The sequence below is a fragment of the Crocodylus porosus genome, unplaced genomic scaffold (genome assembly GCF_001723895.1).
Source record: "Crocodylus porosus isolate Cpor-Errol unplaced genomic scaffold, CroPor_comp1, whole genome shotgun sequence".
NCBI classification, from domain to species: domain Eukaryota; kingdom Metazoa; phylum Chordata; order Crocodylia; family Crocodylidae; genus Crocodylus; species Crocodylus porosus.
Genome location: NW_017728886.1, coordinates 11,874,946 through 11,891,220, shown reverse-complemented (window position 1 = coordinate 11,891,220; position 16,275 = coordinate 11,874,946). Strand labels below are relative to the sequence as shown.

General features: G+C 41.5%; 1 protein-coding gene across 2 annotated transcripts in view; it reads left to right on the top strand.

The window, feature by feature from the left end:
- KMT2C (lysine methyltransferase 2C) overlaps positions 1-16,275 on the top strand; it is a 287,322-nt gene that overhangs the window by 63,329 nt on the left and 207,718 nt on the right. For both annotated transcript variants that reach the window (XM_019530420.1, XM_019530412.1), the window contains exon 3: positions 9,976-10,114. In XM_019530420.1, the coding sequence (XP_019385965.1) occupies positions 9,976-10,114 (139 nt within the window). The remainder of the gene's footprint in view (positions 1-9,975; positions 10,115-16,275) is intronic.

The window sequence follows — 16,275 nt, the reverse complement described above, 5'->3', positions numbered from 1 at the left end:
GCTTGTTCCAGATGGCAGGGCCCAATCCTGTCCTTTATGGAGGGCTCTCATCCCTGCCACCTGGCACAAGCCCCCAAGCTGACCAGCACATCCCACTGGCACCAGTGGCAGTGGGCAGGCCTGGGGGCTTATGCCAGGTAATAGGGCCCAATTCTTCTTTTTATGGGGCACCCCCTGGCTGGGTGGGGACAAAGAAACCTCTGAGGCCTGGCATCCCCACAAGAAGACCCTAGCTCAGGGGCTGAGACCGGAGTGGGGGCCTTCCTCCAAAGAGCTTTGAATCGATTCAGACCTTTTCATTGGTCCCCTGATTTGATTCAGATTCAGAGATTCGGCTGCCGGATTGGGGTGAATCTCCTCTGAATTGAATTGGCACCCAAAGCTTCACGCAGTTCTATAAATCTCAGGCTTTTGACTGTCTGTATGTAGCACCAGCGTCAAGCCACCAAATCAGATGGAAGTAAGGTAGAATACACTGAAGATGTGTCCATGTGGTGAGCAGTTGCTGTAAGAAGACTGTTTGCTTGGCAGTAGAAATGACTGGGGAGCTGCCTGCTCCCAAGCTTTACCCCAAGCAACAAAAGTTTGAAAACTCTGGCCTTAGTGGAATCTCTTTTTTTCCCACAAGCTGAAGAAGTTAGTGACGCCTGATCTAAGGGCTGAGGGCAGTGCTGTCTGCCAGAGGTCACAATATCCATTCAGAACTTAGGAGGTTGTTAAATTTCTTGTCTCACTGGTGAAGGTAGCGAAGCACCTCTCTTGTTATATTGCTGTCCTGTCAAGCAAATGTCTCCACAACAGTATGTTGATATTACTAATCCCTCAGCATGCCTGTAAAACATATGGCCTCACACAGAGCTTTTTGCAGCAGTTTGCAGGTGTCCACACCCAGGTTGCAGTGGCATTTGCTTTGAGACTATTGCCATTGCATCTTGCAAGAAGTTGCAGGTGTGGACACGTGAGAACTCTGGAGCTGCAGGACCGTAATTAGGGTTCCTACTACATTCCCTCCTGTGACGTTTCTTATCATTGATGGTTCTGGCATCTCCAAGCTTTGGCTCTGTCACTTGTCAACCACTCTCCATTCATCCTTACTAAGAGCCGACAAGACTCCGAAATAAAAAAATGGGCTAAATATCTCAGCAATGGCATCTTCAGTGGGAGTAGAACATGTATTTTTTAATGGTTAAAAATATTGTTTAGGTGCTTATCACTACACGTTGAACATAATTTAGCAAGTTTTTTCAGTTGTGGGTATAAAAGGGCTAAGAAGTTCTCACTTAGGCTATTAAAGCATTTTGTCAGAAGTTAACATTTATTTTCTTTGCTTTGTTCCCTGTGTTTTAGGATTTTTTTGAAGGTGATTAGTGCTTAGGTTACTCTGATAGGGCCTGTACATGAGAGGGGCTGCACATGTAAAATAATGCACAGCTTTTGCTATGGGGTGCTTTTCCATGGGCAGCTTCCAGGGAAGCATCTTGTGGATCTCGAGACACCTGCAGACGTGTAGTACTCGAGTTCAGTAAATACAGGCATGAGAACAACTAACCAATTATACTTGGGGTATTATGATCCCAGTGCTCGTTCCTGCCCAGGGCATGGGGTCGGACTTGATGATCTGTTCAGGTCCCTTCCTCCCCTAGAAACTATGAAACTATAACCAGTGAACTTGAGTTGTAGAGCAGGAAAGGCTCCACAGACCCAATCTGTCTCTGTCTCTCTGCCTTAACTGAGGGATCATCTTCCAATTCCCAACTTCTGTAGCCTTCTGTGTAAGGGAGTGTCTCTAAATTATAACTTCTGTCAGATCTTCCTTCTCAACAATTACTGCAGAAATAAATTAACACAAAAGTCCGTGAAAACCTATCTACAGAGGAGAGGTTATGAGTCTACCACTCTAGAGTGAGTCTTTACTAGTCACTTCCCTGTTTCCCCTTTTCTGCAGCAATTTTAGCAAGCCTCTTTTGGGGCTTTCAGGAGGTTTCAGTTTCCTCCCAGATCGACATATCCAATGCAGTTTCTAACATTTGGTGGAAAGTTTTTCCTGCAAGTCTTGATGGACTCAAATCGTTGAATCCTTATACTGGGATCTGAATCGCTTGCACTTCTGGCAATGCTGCTTGTGCACATAGCACCAAGTTCTTTAGCTACAGGACAGCTGGGGCCAATTTCTTCTTTCTGTATATTTGCATTGTGTCTGTGGGCCCATTTCTTCCCATAGTTATTGCTGCATGTGTTCTACAACCATTGGTTTCTTGCTAAGACATTTGTCCAGATTTGGGTCGCGATGGCTAAGAGGATCATCAGGAGAGATGAATTTTGCAAGCACACACTTAACTAGACTGAGTTTCTCAGAAGCTGTTAGATCCAAAACTGATATCACCTCCCTACATAGCACAATAATTGGAAATTTTTACATGCTGTTTTTCATACTGAATGCTAGCAATGCATCTCTTTCACTGGCATATTTGTTCATGAGTACCCATTCTGATGTTTGTTGGACTCACTTTTTGTCTCGGTTTTAATTTTTAATATTCATGCTCTGGTAAAACATTAACCTGAGCTCAAATGCCCAATAGAAATGAAACCATGCTCCTTTCCACTTGCACTGTCAGCATCCAGTTCCACTCGGTGATTTCGTTTCATTCTACCATGTTTCTTTAAACTTCTGCTGATAGTCTCTCAGCTGGGCTTTGTGCTTGGGACCTGCAGCACCTGGCAAAATGGTTCTTCTTGTTCCAGTTCAAATAGAGCTTTCCAAATGCAGCACAGTGTTTTGGACCATGGTGCCTTCCACACTTGGTACATGTCTGCGTGCTTGCGCTCGCTCCCTTGGCATTCTCTTTGCCGAGGGAAAATTCTACCCCGCGAGAGAGCTTCTTGCCAGTGGAAAATTGCACTTTGTCAGGTGGCTATTTCTGGCCACATCTTTTCATAACTAATGCATGGATGACCCTTTTTGGTGCAATCAGCTCTTCAGCCTGGGCTTCCACAGTTTCTGCTGCCTTGCACACTTGGATAGCCTTTTCTAGGGATAAGTCTACCTCCATGCAAATAGCTTTTCTTGTAATTCATTGCAGTAGCCTTTCTCTGCAATGCTGCAAATCCTGTCTCTAATCAGAGATTGTGTCAAGTTCCCAAAAGCACAGTTTCTACTCTGTCTCTTTAGTTCAGTAACATATTGATCTATACTTTATCCTGGTTTTTCTCTGCATATAAAAAAAAAATCTGTGTCTGTCTCATTCTTTTTTGGCACACAGTGTTTCTCAAATGTGGATGGTATTGTACTTAACTGCATATTATGGCCTTCTTCGAGGTAAAGGAGTTATATACAGGCAGGGCATCCTCCCTTCCCCCCACTATATGCAAGCAGATACATGATTTAGCGTTTTCATTTTTCTCTTCTGCCACTGTGGCTGCTTGGTACCATTCAAACCTTTGTCTGAATGCCCTCCAGTTCTCTGTCTGACATCAGAAGGGCAGGTAGAGGTTGCAAAACTTCTGTGACTCACTGACTATTTACTTAGACTATCATGTGCAAGAAGATCCTTTATAATGGCCCTTGTCCTTTTATGTGCCTGTGTTGCTCCACTTGCTCTCAATTCCCAACTTTCTTTTTTCTGTATAGAGCTCATATTTTTCAAGTTCTTTCTCATTCACTACTTCTAACACCATATAGTGATCAGCAGGTTCAGTAAGCACAGGCATACATGAATGAGAAGAACTAACCAGTAAACTTTAGCTGGGGAGCAGTAGGCAACCTCTGCTGAGTCCTGTTGTCTCTTTCTTACTAACTACTCTGAGGTATCATCTTCTAATTCCCAACTTCTTTAGTCCTCCTATATATAAATTATAAAATCTGCCATTACAAGGTAGAAAACAGAAGAGGGAAGGTTGATAATATAATAGCAACCTGACACATTTTAATCATTGCACTCTGACATTCTCCCAGAAGAAATCTTTTTTTAGCTGGTCTCATCGCAGCCACCAGTCCTTTCACCAGGCTGTACGGTGGAGTCCTTGCAGAAAGCCAGTCCCACAGGGAAAATTAGCTTCATGTGCATAGATCCCCCAGCGAGACCTGCACGGGCCAAACTGGCCTCTGGAACACTTCATTACATATCTAGGAAGCAGATATTGGAGAAGGAAGTTGTCAACACAATTCAAAAACAACCAGTTTGAAGGGTACAAATAAAAGACAGGAGCGAAGAAATCTCCCTGCATTGTAGCAGCTTTTTAATTAGTTTCTTCTATGGCAAACCTGGTAAAGACTTACCTCTTCCTTCATTTGCTTTAAGACATCTGTTCTGCTATAGAGGCTGGGAGTAAAAATTCACTGCAGAGGAGAGAATTTTAAACAAGTACATTTGAATACATTTATAATCTATTTGAAAATTGTTATTCCACCTATATGGAGGCTTTCCCATGATTTTTATTGTCTTATGAAATCTAAAACCAGTCTTGCACCTGAAATCTGGTCAAACAGTTGTATTGGAAGAGACCAGAATGAAAGTGGTGAGCTTCTGAATTGTGGAATCAAATTATTCAAGTGAATTTAGCCTTGCCAACTTGAAAATAGTTAAATTTGGTCTAGGAAACAGTCTATAAATATTATTTATAACAGCAGGTTACCTGCATACTTAGGCCGTGGCCCTCTTTGTGTGCTGGTTAAAAGGATATAACTGCTATTGTTGATTTGAACCACAGGAGCACAAAGAAGCCCAAGGAGACTGATGGCTTGTTGTGCTAGGCATTATATGAAAAATATAAGTGCCTGCTTCAAACAGCTGCCAGGATTGTGTTGCAAAGTCTGTAAAATGTCTTTTGCCCACACAGATTTGCTCTCAAAGCCTTTGTACAAGCATTGATTAAAAACAATGTTTGCACAGTCTCTAATATATCTTTTACTTGCACCTGTGTATGCTTGTGCCTTGCATGAGGTTCTTTTCCTTCCACGTTGGACAGATAACCTACCCTGGCCTTCTCCAGAACGGCAAGGCAGAAAGCTGCTTTGCTTTTTGTTCAATAACTGTTTTGATTAATTTTTTTATCATGTTTACTGACAGAAGTAAAAACTGAATACCTAATAGAGGTGAACTACAGACACTTGATAACTGTGCAATTATAGTTTTTTCCATTCCCCAATTCCCCACACCAACTCATTATATGTGGTAGAGATGTAAATTGAGAGAGGAGCAATTATTAAAATATGATGTAAAATAAAACATTATATCTAATTATGAAGCTGATTGACAGATTTATTGTTATGATCGTTCCAAGGTTCTCCACTCCCATAAACCTCAAAGCGTGCAACTGAGTCAGCTGCATAGTCATCAAATGTAACATAAAGCAGTTAATGTAATTTAGCAAGAGTTGCCCATAGCAACCTTAAGAAAGCTGTAAAATATGTTGTCCCCCCTTCTTCCATTGTAGGGGCATCACAGATCATCTCCTGTTTCCCCTCAGACTGCAGCCAGTGCTGGACTCCTGTACTGCAGGAGCTTCAGGCTGGTGAAATGCAGTCTCTCTTTACTTTTCTCACTCTGATCCCTGTGGCAAATCTGCTTTCTGAACCTTCTCCCCTCACCTCTCCTCCCATCTCCTTTGCTGACCCACAGCATGCTTTCTCCTCAAATGGTATCTGGCAAAGCAGGCTGTTGCCTATAAAAGGTCATGCCTCTGAATCGTGCCATACCTAATGCTGCCTAATTTCAGACTAACATGGACTATCACTTATGTCTTCAGCCTATTGTAGCAACATAAACATCTTCTGTATATGGATCTTCAGCCTTCCAAAGGCATGGTGAGCCACCATCTATTACTGAGACAATAGTTGAAAGATGGTTTGTTTTGGTATATTTCTGGGAAAATGTCTGTTCTAGAAAGAGCAAAGATAAGCAACAGCTGCCAGGGTAGAGAAACCTCCACATCTCCTCCTGTGTAGTGGGGACAGAAGTGCTACTTGACCGATAGTGGTGGCATGGCCATTTGGATCAGTTGCCCAAAATTGCCCTTCAAGGTTTAGAAACTTATCAGTAACTCTGTTCTAAATGGCTGGGCTGGGCATTAACTGCTTCAGGAACCCCAGAATGAGCTAAGCAAAAATAGGTTGTAGGGAATGCCACAGATGGATTGGCCAAAGACTAAGCTGCTGTACAAGTACCCCACACCACCGCAAGGAATAAAAAGTTCAGCTGCTGGCATACTTTGTTCATGTGCTACAAAGTCGAAAATGTCAAAAGTGTTTCTTCTTTTTTTCAGGAAAACCTTTATTGCATGGGTAGCAGACCAGCCTTAACAGGGTTTAGAAACTGGACCAAAGGGACCCCTGTGGTAAAAGAGCAATAAGAGATGTGCTGGTAAAAGAGTCATGGGATCTGATGTGTGATCTACACAACTGCTTCCTGCCATGCTACAAGTGCATGGCAGGAGCTGTGATTGTGTGATCATGTATCAGATCTCATCATACCTTATTGCCAGAGCAGAAGGAGCCTGGGATCACAATCCTAGGCTTCCCCTGCACCAGCAAGAATTAAGCTCCTGTGTCTGGGATTCCCTGCAGCTGACAGGACTCCCAGCCGTACGGGGGTATGTGGGTCTGTGGCACTGGCAGCCTTCGTCAGCTGCCAGGGCTTGGTGGTGCACCCTGGCAGCTGAAAGCCTGCATCTGATGAGGCTCCCAGGCTCTGGGGCACATGGTGGGACCCACAGCCAGGAGCCCCACTAACTGCTCTGGGCTCCCAGCTGTGGGGTTGTACCTGGCCACACATTCAATTCATGGCAGAATAGGAACAAATGATGACATTATTACCAGGTATTCTGAATTTCCCTGATTAAAAAAAATATATATATCACAAATTCTCAGATTAAAACCCCCAAATCCCTGATTAAAATGAAAGGCCACCATGTATATGGTGGTAGGCTTCCAAACTGCTTTAAAATTGTAAATATATCAAGAAAGCATTGGTGTCAACTTTAGCTATACATGTATTAGGTATCAGTTGACACCAATGTTTTCTTGATATATTTAAAATTTTAAAGCCATTTAGAAGCCTACTAGAGCCTCAATCACTATAATAAATAAATTCTAAATATCTGTACATTTTGGTGTTTGATTTGGGGTATTTTATCATGGAAAATCAGAGCTCCCCCTGCCCCTTCCACTCACAAAACGCAGGTCCAGGCCCCTCACTCCCCACCCACAGCCCTGCTGGTGCCTGTAACTCCCCCTCCATGGTCCTGCTGGTGCCTTTCACTTGCCACCCCAGCCCTGCTGGAGGGGGCCCCTGCTGCCAGGGCTATGCAGCCCCCTGCAACAGTGCCTGAGCTGCAGCTGCTACCAAATGGGCCGCCTGCCTGACAGCCCTCCTCCTGCTCCCCCCAGCCCCTTGCAGGCTGGTACTCTGCCAGCCTGCAAAGAACTTGTTGGAAAAGTGGAAAATCTGGAGGTTTTTCTGTTAAAATGAAAAATCCGCATTTTCCTCTGGTAAAGGGGAAAATCTGCGGTTTTCTCCATTTTCCCCATATGAAATGGAAAACCCAGATTCCTGGTTATCGCACACTTTTGTAGAGTAATTTTGTGGCTTATTCCTTGCTGCCATTGATTGAACATGTGGCTGGTTCACAACTTAAGGTGCGATTTAATTTGTGTTAAGTGTAGTGTGTGGCAGGGGCTAAATAATCCTTAATTCAAATCAGAATAGCACTACTGTGAATTTGGCTGTTAGTCTCATACAGAAGCTCTTCGTAAGTGTGGCTGATTACAAGTCAAATAATAGCTTACCTGGAACGTATTTGTTCATGACACAAGGAAGACTTACGGTTTCCTATCTCAAGCTGACAATTGAACTGTAGGATATGCTTTCTTAAAGTTGCAGTTTTATATTGGAATTTTTTTCTCTTTGTACTACTTAATAGTTTATTTAAAAAAACTCAACATTTGTGGTGACTTTCTTCAAAGCCTTACCAGTCATACCAAAGGTTCTGCTACTTACTTTTTCTCGATCCAAATAATGCATCTTCTATAACAGATTACTTTGCTGTGTTTTGAAAATGTCATTTAACCTGGAACTTGCTTTGACCTTTATTTATTTTTGAATCCTTTAAAAGTGAATTTCTGTTCTTTGCTTAAGTACTCTAAATCCATCACTGATTTACCTTCACTGGGTTTGATTTTGCAGCAGCTAATGGCATAGAGCTCTTGCTGCTTCAAGTGAGCATTTTGCACTTTAGCTACAGGATCTCCCTATTGTTAGGGTCAAGATAATGGGATTCCCACCTATGCCTTCCAAAATCTAAGATTCAGTGCTTCAGATTTTTTTCTAAGCTGATTAATTTTTTCCCCTTATAGTTCTGACTTGACTAGAAAATGTAAGCAGTGAAAGCTAGAGAATAACCTTAAAAAACATAAATGTCTGGAAGTACTGTTGAGTTAGAGAAACTTGCCCCCAAAGTCTTGGTATAAATATCAAGCTAATTGCATTTAATTCCTTAAGTATTTCTTTATTCCCGGTTCATTTTTACATGATATATTTATATGTCTACACATGATTATTACTGGAGCAGGTAGCAATCTCCATACTTAGGTTGTCTATCCTTTTCCTTTATAAAGGATCTAGCAGCCTCCTCTTTGGGAAACTATTTTACCTCTACAGATTGCAGCTGGCCTTTTGTAGTCAGTAGAAGAAATCTTTGGTATATGGAAGTGTCTTTGTCCCATTCAATCCCATTTATATTTTACTGAGAGAGAAGGTAGTAAAACTTATTTTCCAGTTTGAGAGAGAGGCCCCAAACCTGACCTTGGTATCTCTTCCTTCCACTTCGGGAAAGGATTGAGTAAAACTGTGCCATAGGGTGAAAGTCATTAGGTTCAAGACTAGCTGATGATTCTTAGTGAGGATTTTGTGTTTCCGTATAATACTATTTATTTTACATTTTTCTTTGAATTCTAATTTTAAAAGTTCCTAGGAGAGTATATGTGTGTGCATGCGCATGCACACGCACACAAAGAGCATGAGTGAGTAATCTTTTTAAAGATGATTTAGGTAACAAAATCAGGAACTTGGGAAATGCCAAAGTGTATTACCCTTGCACCCATCATCCGACCCCCTTGTGCAGATTCAGACTTTAACTGCATGATTGCATACGGGTTTTCCACAGGATCCGTGACTCATGCAGTGCAGGAGATGGAAGTACAGTACAAGCAGGCAGAATTAAAGTTACACAGTCCATGTTATTTCCTAACTTACGAGTGCTCAACTTTATGCTTTGTACACATAACATGTACTCATCTGGCAGTTGTCCTCTTGCTTAGGTGAAACAGATTTTTTTTCCTTGCACAAACTGCGTATATATAAACATGCAATCATGAGAAGTTTGTCAGTTAATTTGTTAATTAAGCCATTTTGATATGTAAGTTAATGAGAAAGTCATGGGATTCCACAATGTCATTTGAAGTTGCTGACTGCACTTCAAGTAGCCCAGCGGTTCTCAGACTCAAGGCCCCCCTATTTAGACTGGAGGCAGTCCTCAGAAATGCGAGCTCTGAGTTTTGGCTGAGTTTTCTCGACTACAGAAAAAATAACAGAACTGCTCTTCTGTTGTAAAAATTCTGCCCCTGCTAGGTCAGACTCATTTTGTACTCGGGTTTTGTATTTGAAGCCTCTGGCTTTATCTTGTGAATCGTGTGTAGATGTTTCTACATGCAACAGTGCTAATGCTGTGTGGTGCTTGAAAAAATGCAGCTCCCAGCTCCCCAGGGTGGGGTAGCAGCCTGGCTGAGAATGACCACGGTCGACATGAAGCTAGATTTTGAAGAGGAGTGGTCCTCAGTCTGCGCTTTCTGTCTAGTCGAGTTAACCTGACCGATCTATTTAGAAACAAAGCAGATTTGTAGGGGGGATTCTTTTTTAACCATTTTTTTTTTTTATAGCCACAGTAATCAAATGTTACACAAATTTCTTTCTTGTCAAACAGAAGTCAAAGAACAATCTCCAGAGGAGGATGCCCAAACCGAAGTGGACGGGAACAAGCAGCTAACACCAGTTCTTCAGCGCTCAGTATCTGAGGAGTCTGCAAGCTCCACTGCCTCCGTTGGCGTTGAAGCCAAAACCAGGTTAGTGAGCCAGTCGGCTGCTGAGTCAGTGGTGGGGGCAGGGCTGGGAGTTGAGTAATGCTGCGGAGAATGCTGGGAGTACAGGCTTGGGACAGAGCTGGTGCTTTGAAGCATTAGCAGCAGCCTGTGTTGGCAGCTGCTATATTTGAGACTGATGGCTTAATTAGTGTACAGGGGGAGTGGGGGTGGAAAAGCCTGTTTCTTGAGTATTGTCCTTGGTGATCAGGCTACACAGGAAAACTTCAGTATTACAAAGTATTAACTGTTTAAATTAAAGATTTGGAAGCTTGAGTGCAATTGGATACAGCGTAATTACTAGTACAGTTATTTTACTAAGAAAAAGGTTTGTAACAGCAGTAATGTAACATAAGAATTACTTTGGTTCAGATGACATTTTGAGTGTTTTGGAATAATCGACGTTTCAAAAAAACAGCCCTCCTAGTTTTCTTAAATTCTGTCTTGTACATTACAATCCTTATGTTGAGACTCAGTAATGTGCAGATAAATAGTAGTTGTATTGACTTCCCCCTCTTGAACTTTGGGTATATGCAAGCCACAAGGCTCAGTGGAAGCAGCAATTCTGTGACCCAGGGAAAAAGACGACTTATATTGTGGGCAAGCACCACTGAAAGGGTTTCGCACTTCGGTAGAAATCTTTTTTGTATCTATATTTTCAACACAGCTACTGATCCAACAGTGGGGCTCTTTCTAGCACAGAAGTTGTCCGTTTGGGGAGGGTTTAAAATGTGGATATGTGATTCTGACATCTGATAAAATAATTCAGGTCGTCACCGCCACCTAATTCAGGTTTGAACCTGCGTCGTAACCATCTGCATCACGTACCTTTTATTTGTTCGCAAGCTTCTGTAAGAAGGGAAGTTATCCACAGGGACCACGCTAACAATATTAAAAACCTAAAAGTTTTATGCGCGCATGTATACACAAACCCACTATTTTTGATGGAGTTCTGTTATGTTATCATTAAACTGACAACTGAATAGACATTTGAGGGGGTTTTTATGTCAGGAGTTTAAAAAGGTAGGATGGTGTGTAAATCTTTGAGACGTTTAAAAAAACCCTCAGTTTTGAAGCTGATTTTTCTGAGATACAGAGCTACTGTTGATGGCTTCTTAGGTGAACATTGCAGTTCTGCTTCCCAGGGCAAGGCTGTATCTGGCCGGAGCAGTCATATCTCCTAAAGTTTAGAAATGCTTGTATTTTAGGGAAACCACGCAAGAAGGTTTTGCAACCAGCAAAGCTGAAATTGAGAGCATGAAAAGGTAGCAAAGGTTTTGGTGAAAGAAAGTGAATGCATTGGCATTGTTCCACAGGTCTTGCTCGCTGTAGTGTTGTGAGTAAATGGGACATCTTGGATAAAGGGTTTGTGCAGGATTTTTTATTTTTAGGTAAAGTTAAGGCTGAAGTTGCAAGGAAGGAATAGTGTAAAGGACCTACAGTGAAACATTTTACTGAAATTAATTACTTACATTTTGTAGATGTTCATTAGGAATGAAGTTACAGTATAACTCAAGTGCATCAAAACTGGAACAGGCAGATATCAGTAATTAAGAAACCAGTATTACTTCTGTGCAACTGGCATTCAGAACTTTATTTTTTGTACTTCTCCCTGATCCCTGTCAAGTCTGAGGCTGTGTGACAGACCTAAGAGTGACAACTAGGAACGGAGCCAAATTTGTAGCTTTGAGCTACATAGCACAGCGTATATGTGCATGCTAGTCCAAGAAAGAGTTGGCTATTAAAAGGAGTGGTAACAGCATTTGGATTAGAACTCGAAGTAGAGTGCTGTAGATATCAGGATAAATAGTATTAGACATAAAGCAGGCTGAAAAAGAGGAATCTGTTCAGAAGCAAGCAATGGATTATTGACCACTTGCAGGGAGAGGCAGCAATATCAGGAAGAAAGAGTCATCAGTCATGGCAGTGTCATCAGTTCTCGCAGCATTTTTGAGTGTCAGGATTTTGGAGCATTCTTCCTTGTTGTTTTCAGGATCTTCTGAGAGCCTCCTGTCAGCTCAAGATTTCTGGCTGAGCTGGAACTGATAAGTTGTTTCCAGAGGAGCCTGCTCCCTTGCTCTTTTCTGCTTGCAGCTCAAGGAAGTAGCATCCCAATGGGCTGGCAAGCTGCCAGGAGCTGGCCAGCTGCAGAAACCACTTCTATTTACTTTCTTCATTTCCCATTGTCCCAACTCCAAGCATTCAACAGTCAACAGAACAACTTAAATTCTTAATTTTAAAGATGATTTTAATCTTACAGTATTAAAAATAATAATATTGGGGGTTGTATGTTTCAAAGGGATGTTTTCAAAATTCCATTTGTGGAAAAAAGTGCATCCCATCTGTTTAAAGTGTCAGATTTTTAAAAAGAAATGTTCTGGTTTTTTGCTTTGTTTTTGAACAGGCAGCATGATAATACTCTACAAGGCAAAAGAAACTGCAGAAGGTCGAACAGGTTCCATTTAGACGGTGTTTTATTGTTTTCTAAAAACAAGGTGCATGTAGAGATAGGGACAGTAAGGTGCCTGATGAAAAGTAGCAATTTTGCTCCTTCCATTTTATTATTTTTTTGGTCTTCAAAGGTGGGGCATTGCAATGCTCCTTGTAGCACTTAGTGGAGAAAGAAATGAAATGAAGAAATTATAGTGTGGCATAGAGATTGGATAATCCCAACAGAATAATCTCCTGCAGTGATTGGCAAAAGAAGATAAAGAGCGAACTGTGTTTAGTATTACACACAAAACTGTTAAAAGAAAGTTATTAAGGTTGCAAAGTTAAGCATTCAGTTTAGGAAATGCAAGATTAGGACTTCCTGTGCAACCCAGAATAATCCCTTTTTTTAATACATGCAGTATTTAATTGCAGGATCGTGCACTGCCTTTTCCACAAGAGCTCTTCTTCCTACATGGGGTAGGTTTGGTATGGGGATGAATTAGAAAACTGGGGGATGCTTTTGACTTAGACCCACTTCTGTTAGAAATATTTGGATGCCTACCTAACTCACTTTGAAGCCATGTGCCTCAGTTTTTGCTCATCTGCCCTTGCAGAGACGTTATGAAGCTAAATTTAATATCTGTAAAGTATTCAGATGCTAGAGATGAGCTGCATAGGAAAAGCCCACAAGGCTTTAGAGAAGGGTTTCAATAGTATACAGTAAATGAGGCCAAGGGCCATGCATTGAACAATGAGGTGAAAACAAGTATTTGAATAGTGACTCACTAATAGAGTACTGAACATTTTGTGCACTAAATGAAGCAGGTGTCCTATGGGGGAAAAATATTATATGGACATTGAACATTAAAGACTATATATGTATATGCCCATGGGAACTCAATTAAGGTTACTAAATCTAGCATTTCCTCAACTGAGTGCTTGCCATTTGTAATTTTAATGTTCTTGTAACTTGTGGGTTTTTTTGTGTGTAACTGCCTAGGTTTTTAAAAAAATACAAGTGAAATAATGTCATCAAGTAGTAGTACTTTATTGACACCTACATGGTTCAGCAGGGGCAGAACCTTTACAGCCACTGCGCAGCCCTCTGCCATTTGAGCCGAGTAACTGTCAGCAGTAGTAGGCTGGCATCTTCTTTGCAGGCTAAAAGTACAGGAGAATCAGATGCTCATTTTGCCAGTGGGGTTCCTAGCTAATTGCTGACACCAGAAAGATGAATCTTAAGCTCCATTTTAGGCTCAGTTTATTTTTGCCAAAGTATAGCTATTCCACCTCTTGTACAACATAAGCTAAGGCAATCGACATGGGGTGGGCAATTATTTTGGCTGGAGGGCCACGTACTGAGTTTTAGCAAACCATCGAGGTCCGCAAGACTGGCAGCCAGGGGCAGATAAATATTAATTTCTAAATTTTTTAGGGGCCCTGTGGGCCAGATAGAATAGCTTGGCAGGCCGCATTTTGCCCACCCTTGCAGTAGACCCTCTCTGATTAGTATAGTTGCATCCACACCAGAGGTTTTCCTCTCGCAGCAGTGTCAGTGAGAGACTGTGATCTTTGTACCCTTCTAGTTGCTATAGTTAAACAGATAAAACTTAATAGTGGTCATTGTGTCACCTTTCTGTCTTCCCCAAACTGCCCTTCACATCACATCGCTTCCCTCTGTAGTCAGTATAGATGCCAGGTTAGACTTAGTGAAAGGACTAGGAAGTCAGGCTCTCCCTGTTCCCATTTTCAGTGCCCAGCCACGTCCTCATTCAAAGTAGTCAAGGACTGAAATTGCAAAAAAATCCTTCTGAATCCCTGTGCCCCCAGGGCCGGTGCATGGTCAGTCATTTTGGGCATATGGACTGCTGGCAGACGTGAGGGGAAAAAAGGACACTTTACTGGAAGAAGCACCATATTAGTTCAACCTGGTTCATGCAACATCTGTATAGGTCAGGCGCTTCAGCAGAGCTTTTCGGTGCTTTTATCTAATATCTTATAGCTAATTGAATCAGCTAAGTGCCAAAAAAAGCCCTGCTAAAGTGCCCAATCTACACCTGCATTGGGTGAGCTGGGGACAACTAACGTAATGCCTCTTCATGCTCTGCACTTGGCGCAGGGGCACGCTGAGTTTAAAGTAAAGCACTGTTTTTGGGGGGTCTTTTTACACCTGTAAGCAACCATGGAGTCTGGCCACGTGTCAGAGGTGAGGGAGGCTGAAGGGCGTGAGGATGGAGTCCCAGGAGGAGTTCAGTATTCAGCTCTAGCAACGATTTGTTTTAGCATTTGAGAACTCTTACGTGGTTTTCAAGGTTCACAACTTGGATGAATTTGGGTTGGTTTTTCACAGCAGTAAAAGACACGTCCCTGACACGGGGACCAACCACAGTAAAATGTTAAGTCCCTTCTCCAAAACGCAAAAGCATTTCAAAGAAATGTTTATGTAAAATGATCATAGGGATCAATATGTTGTTTTACTTGGCCTCATTTTCTACAATGGCTGAACCTGTTGTGGCTTAAATTTAGTGGGGGAAGAGGGGAAAGGAGAAACTCAGCCTGAGGCAGTTTTGCATGTTATGAACAATGCTTGTGTAAAATTTTGGCCCTAATAATTAACTTGGCAAAGTTGTACACAGTTGTAAGTCGGGTTGTGTAATGGGATGTATGTATCAGGCAACCCTAGGCAGTGCTACTGGTCCTGGCTCTCATATGCAGATGCTGCATCTTTTAGTGTCATTTTAATTACATCTGCCTAGAGACTGAGTTTAATTTACACATGTGATCCCCGGTGAGCACAAGAAATTTGAGCTGTTAAACCTCTTTGGAAATAGGCCTGAGACTTACGTTTGCTATCTATGGGTTAAATCAAGTATTCATGAAGTTCTGTGAAATCTTCCTGGATTTCCCCAGTGTTGTTTCTCTGTGGATTTTTGCTGGAGGCTATGAATCTCTTCAGTCAGAGCTTGAAGAATGACTATAGCTAGCCTTGAGATAATTTTTCCTCTTCAGATCTACTGACAGTTTTTCTTGAAATTCATTTTATTTAAAATCCGTGTTGTGATGGTACTTGCTGCACTGAGAGTATCTCCTGGTTTTCATCCTGCAACTGTCTTTTCAAACTGCTGTAACTCGACTTTAAATATTTACCTTGAGCTGAAGGCTGAGACATGACTACTCTGAATAAGAGTATATTTTTTATAAATGAATTTTTTTTGTTTTACAAATGTCAGTAAATTGTTTATTTGTGTGTTGTGTTGTTTTTAATGTGAAAAGTACTGTTAGGTTGATTGTGTGCATGCAGAACTCCAACTGTGCTCATTTGAAAAAATTGGAAAGCAATTAGTGTGTAATGTGGCTTAATTGCTTTGTGTGGTTTAAAGGTAAAACAAATTATCACCAGTGCAGCTTTTAACTTTGAATCATGGCTATTGCCCGTATCTAACATTACCAATAAAAAGTATAAGGAACTTTATTATGATTTTTTTCAACAAACTCGCTAAAAAGATATATTTACACGATAGGTGCCACTTCTGCAGACCGTCAGAAATTCCTGATTGAGTTGTTCTACTCCTTTATTTTTTCTATGAGAGAAGAGGTATTTTTTCATTTGTAATAGTTATGTTTAGAAACGTTATTTAAAACGTGGCTTGCATTTCAGAAATACATTCTTTGTTTTCTGTTGATCTTTGTTAAACCACTTGTTGCTGTTTTTG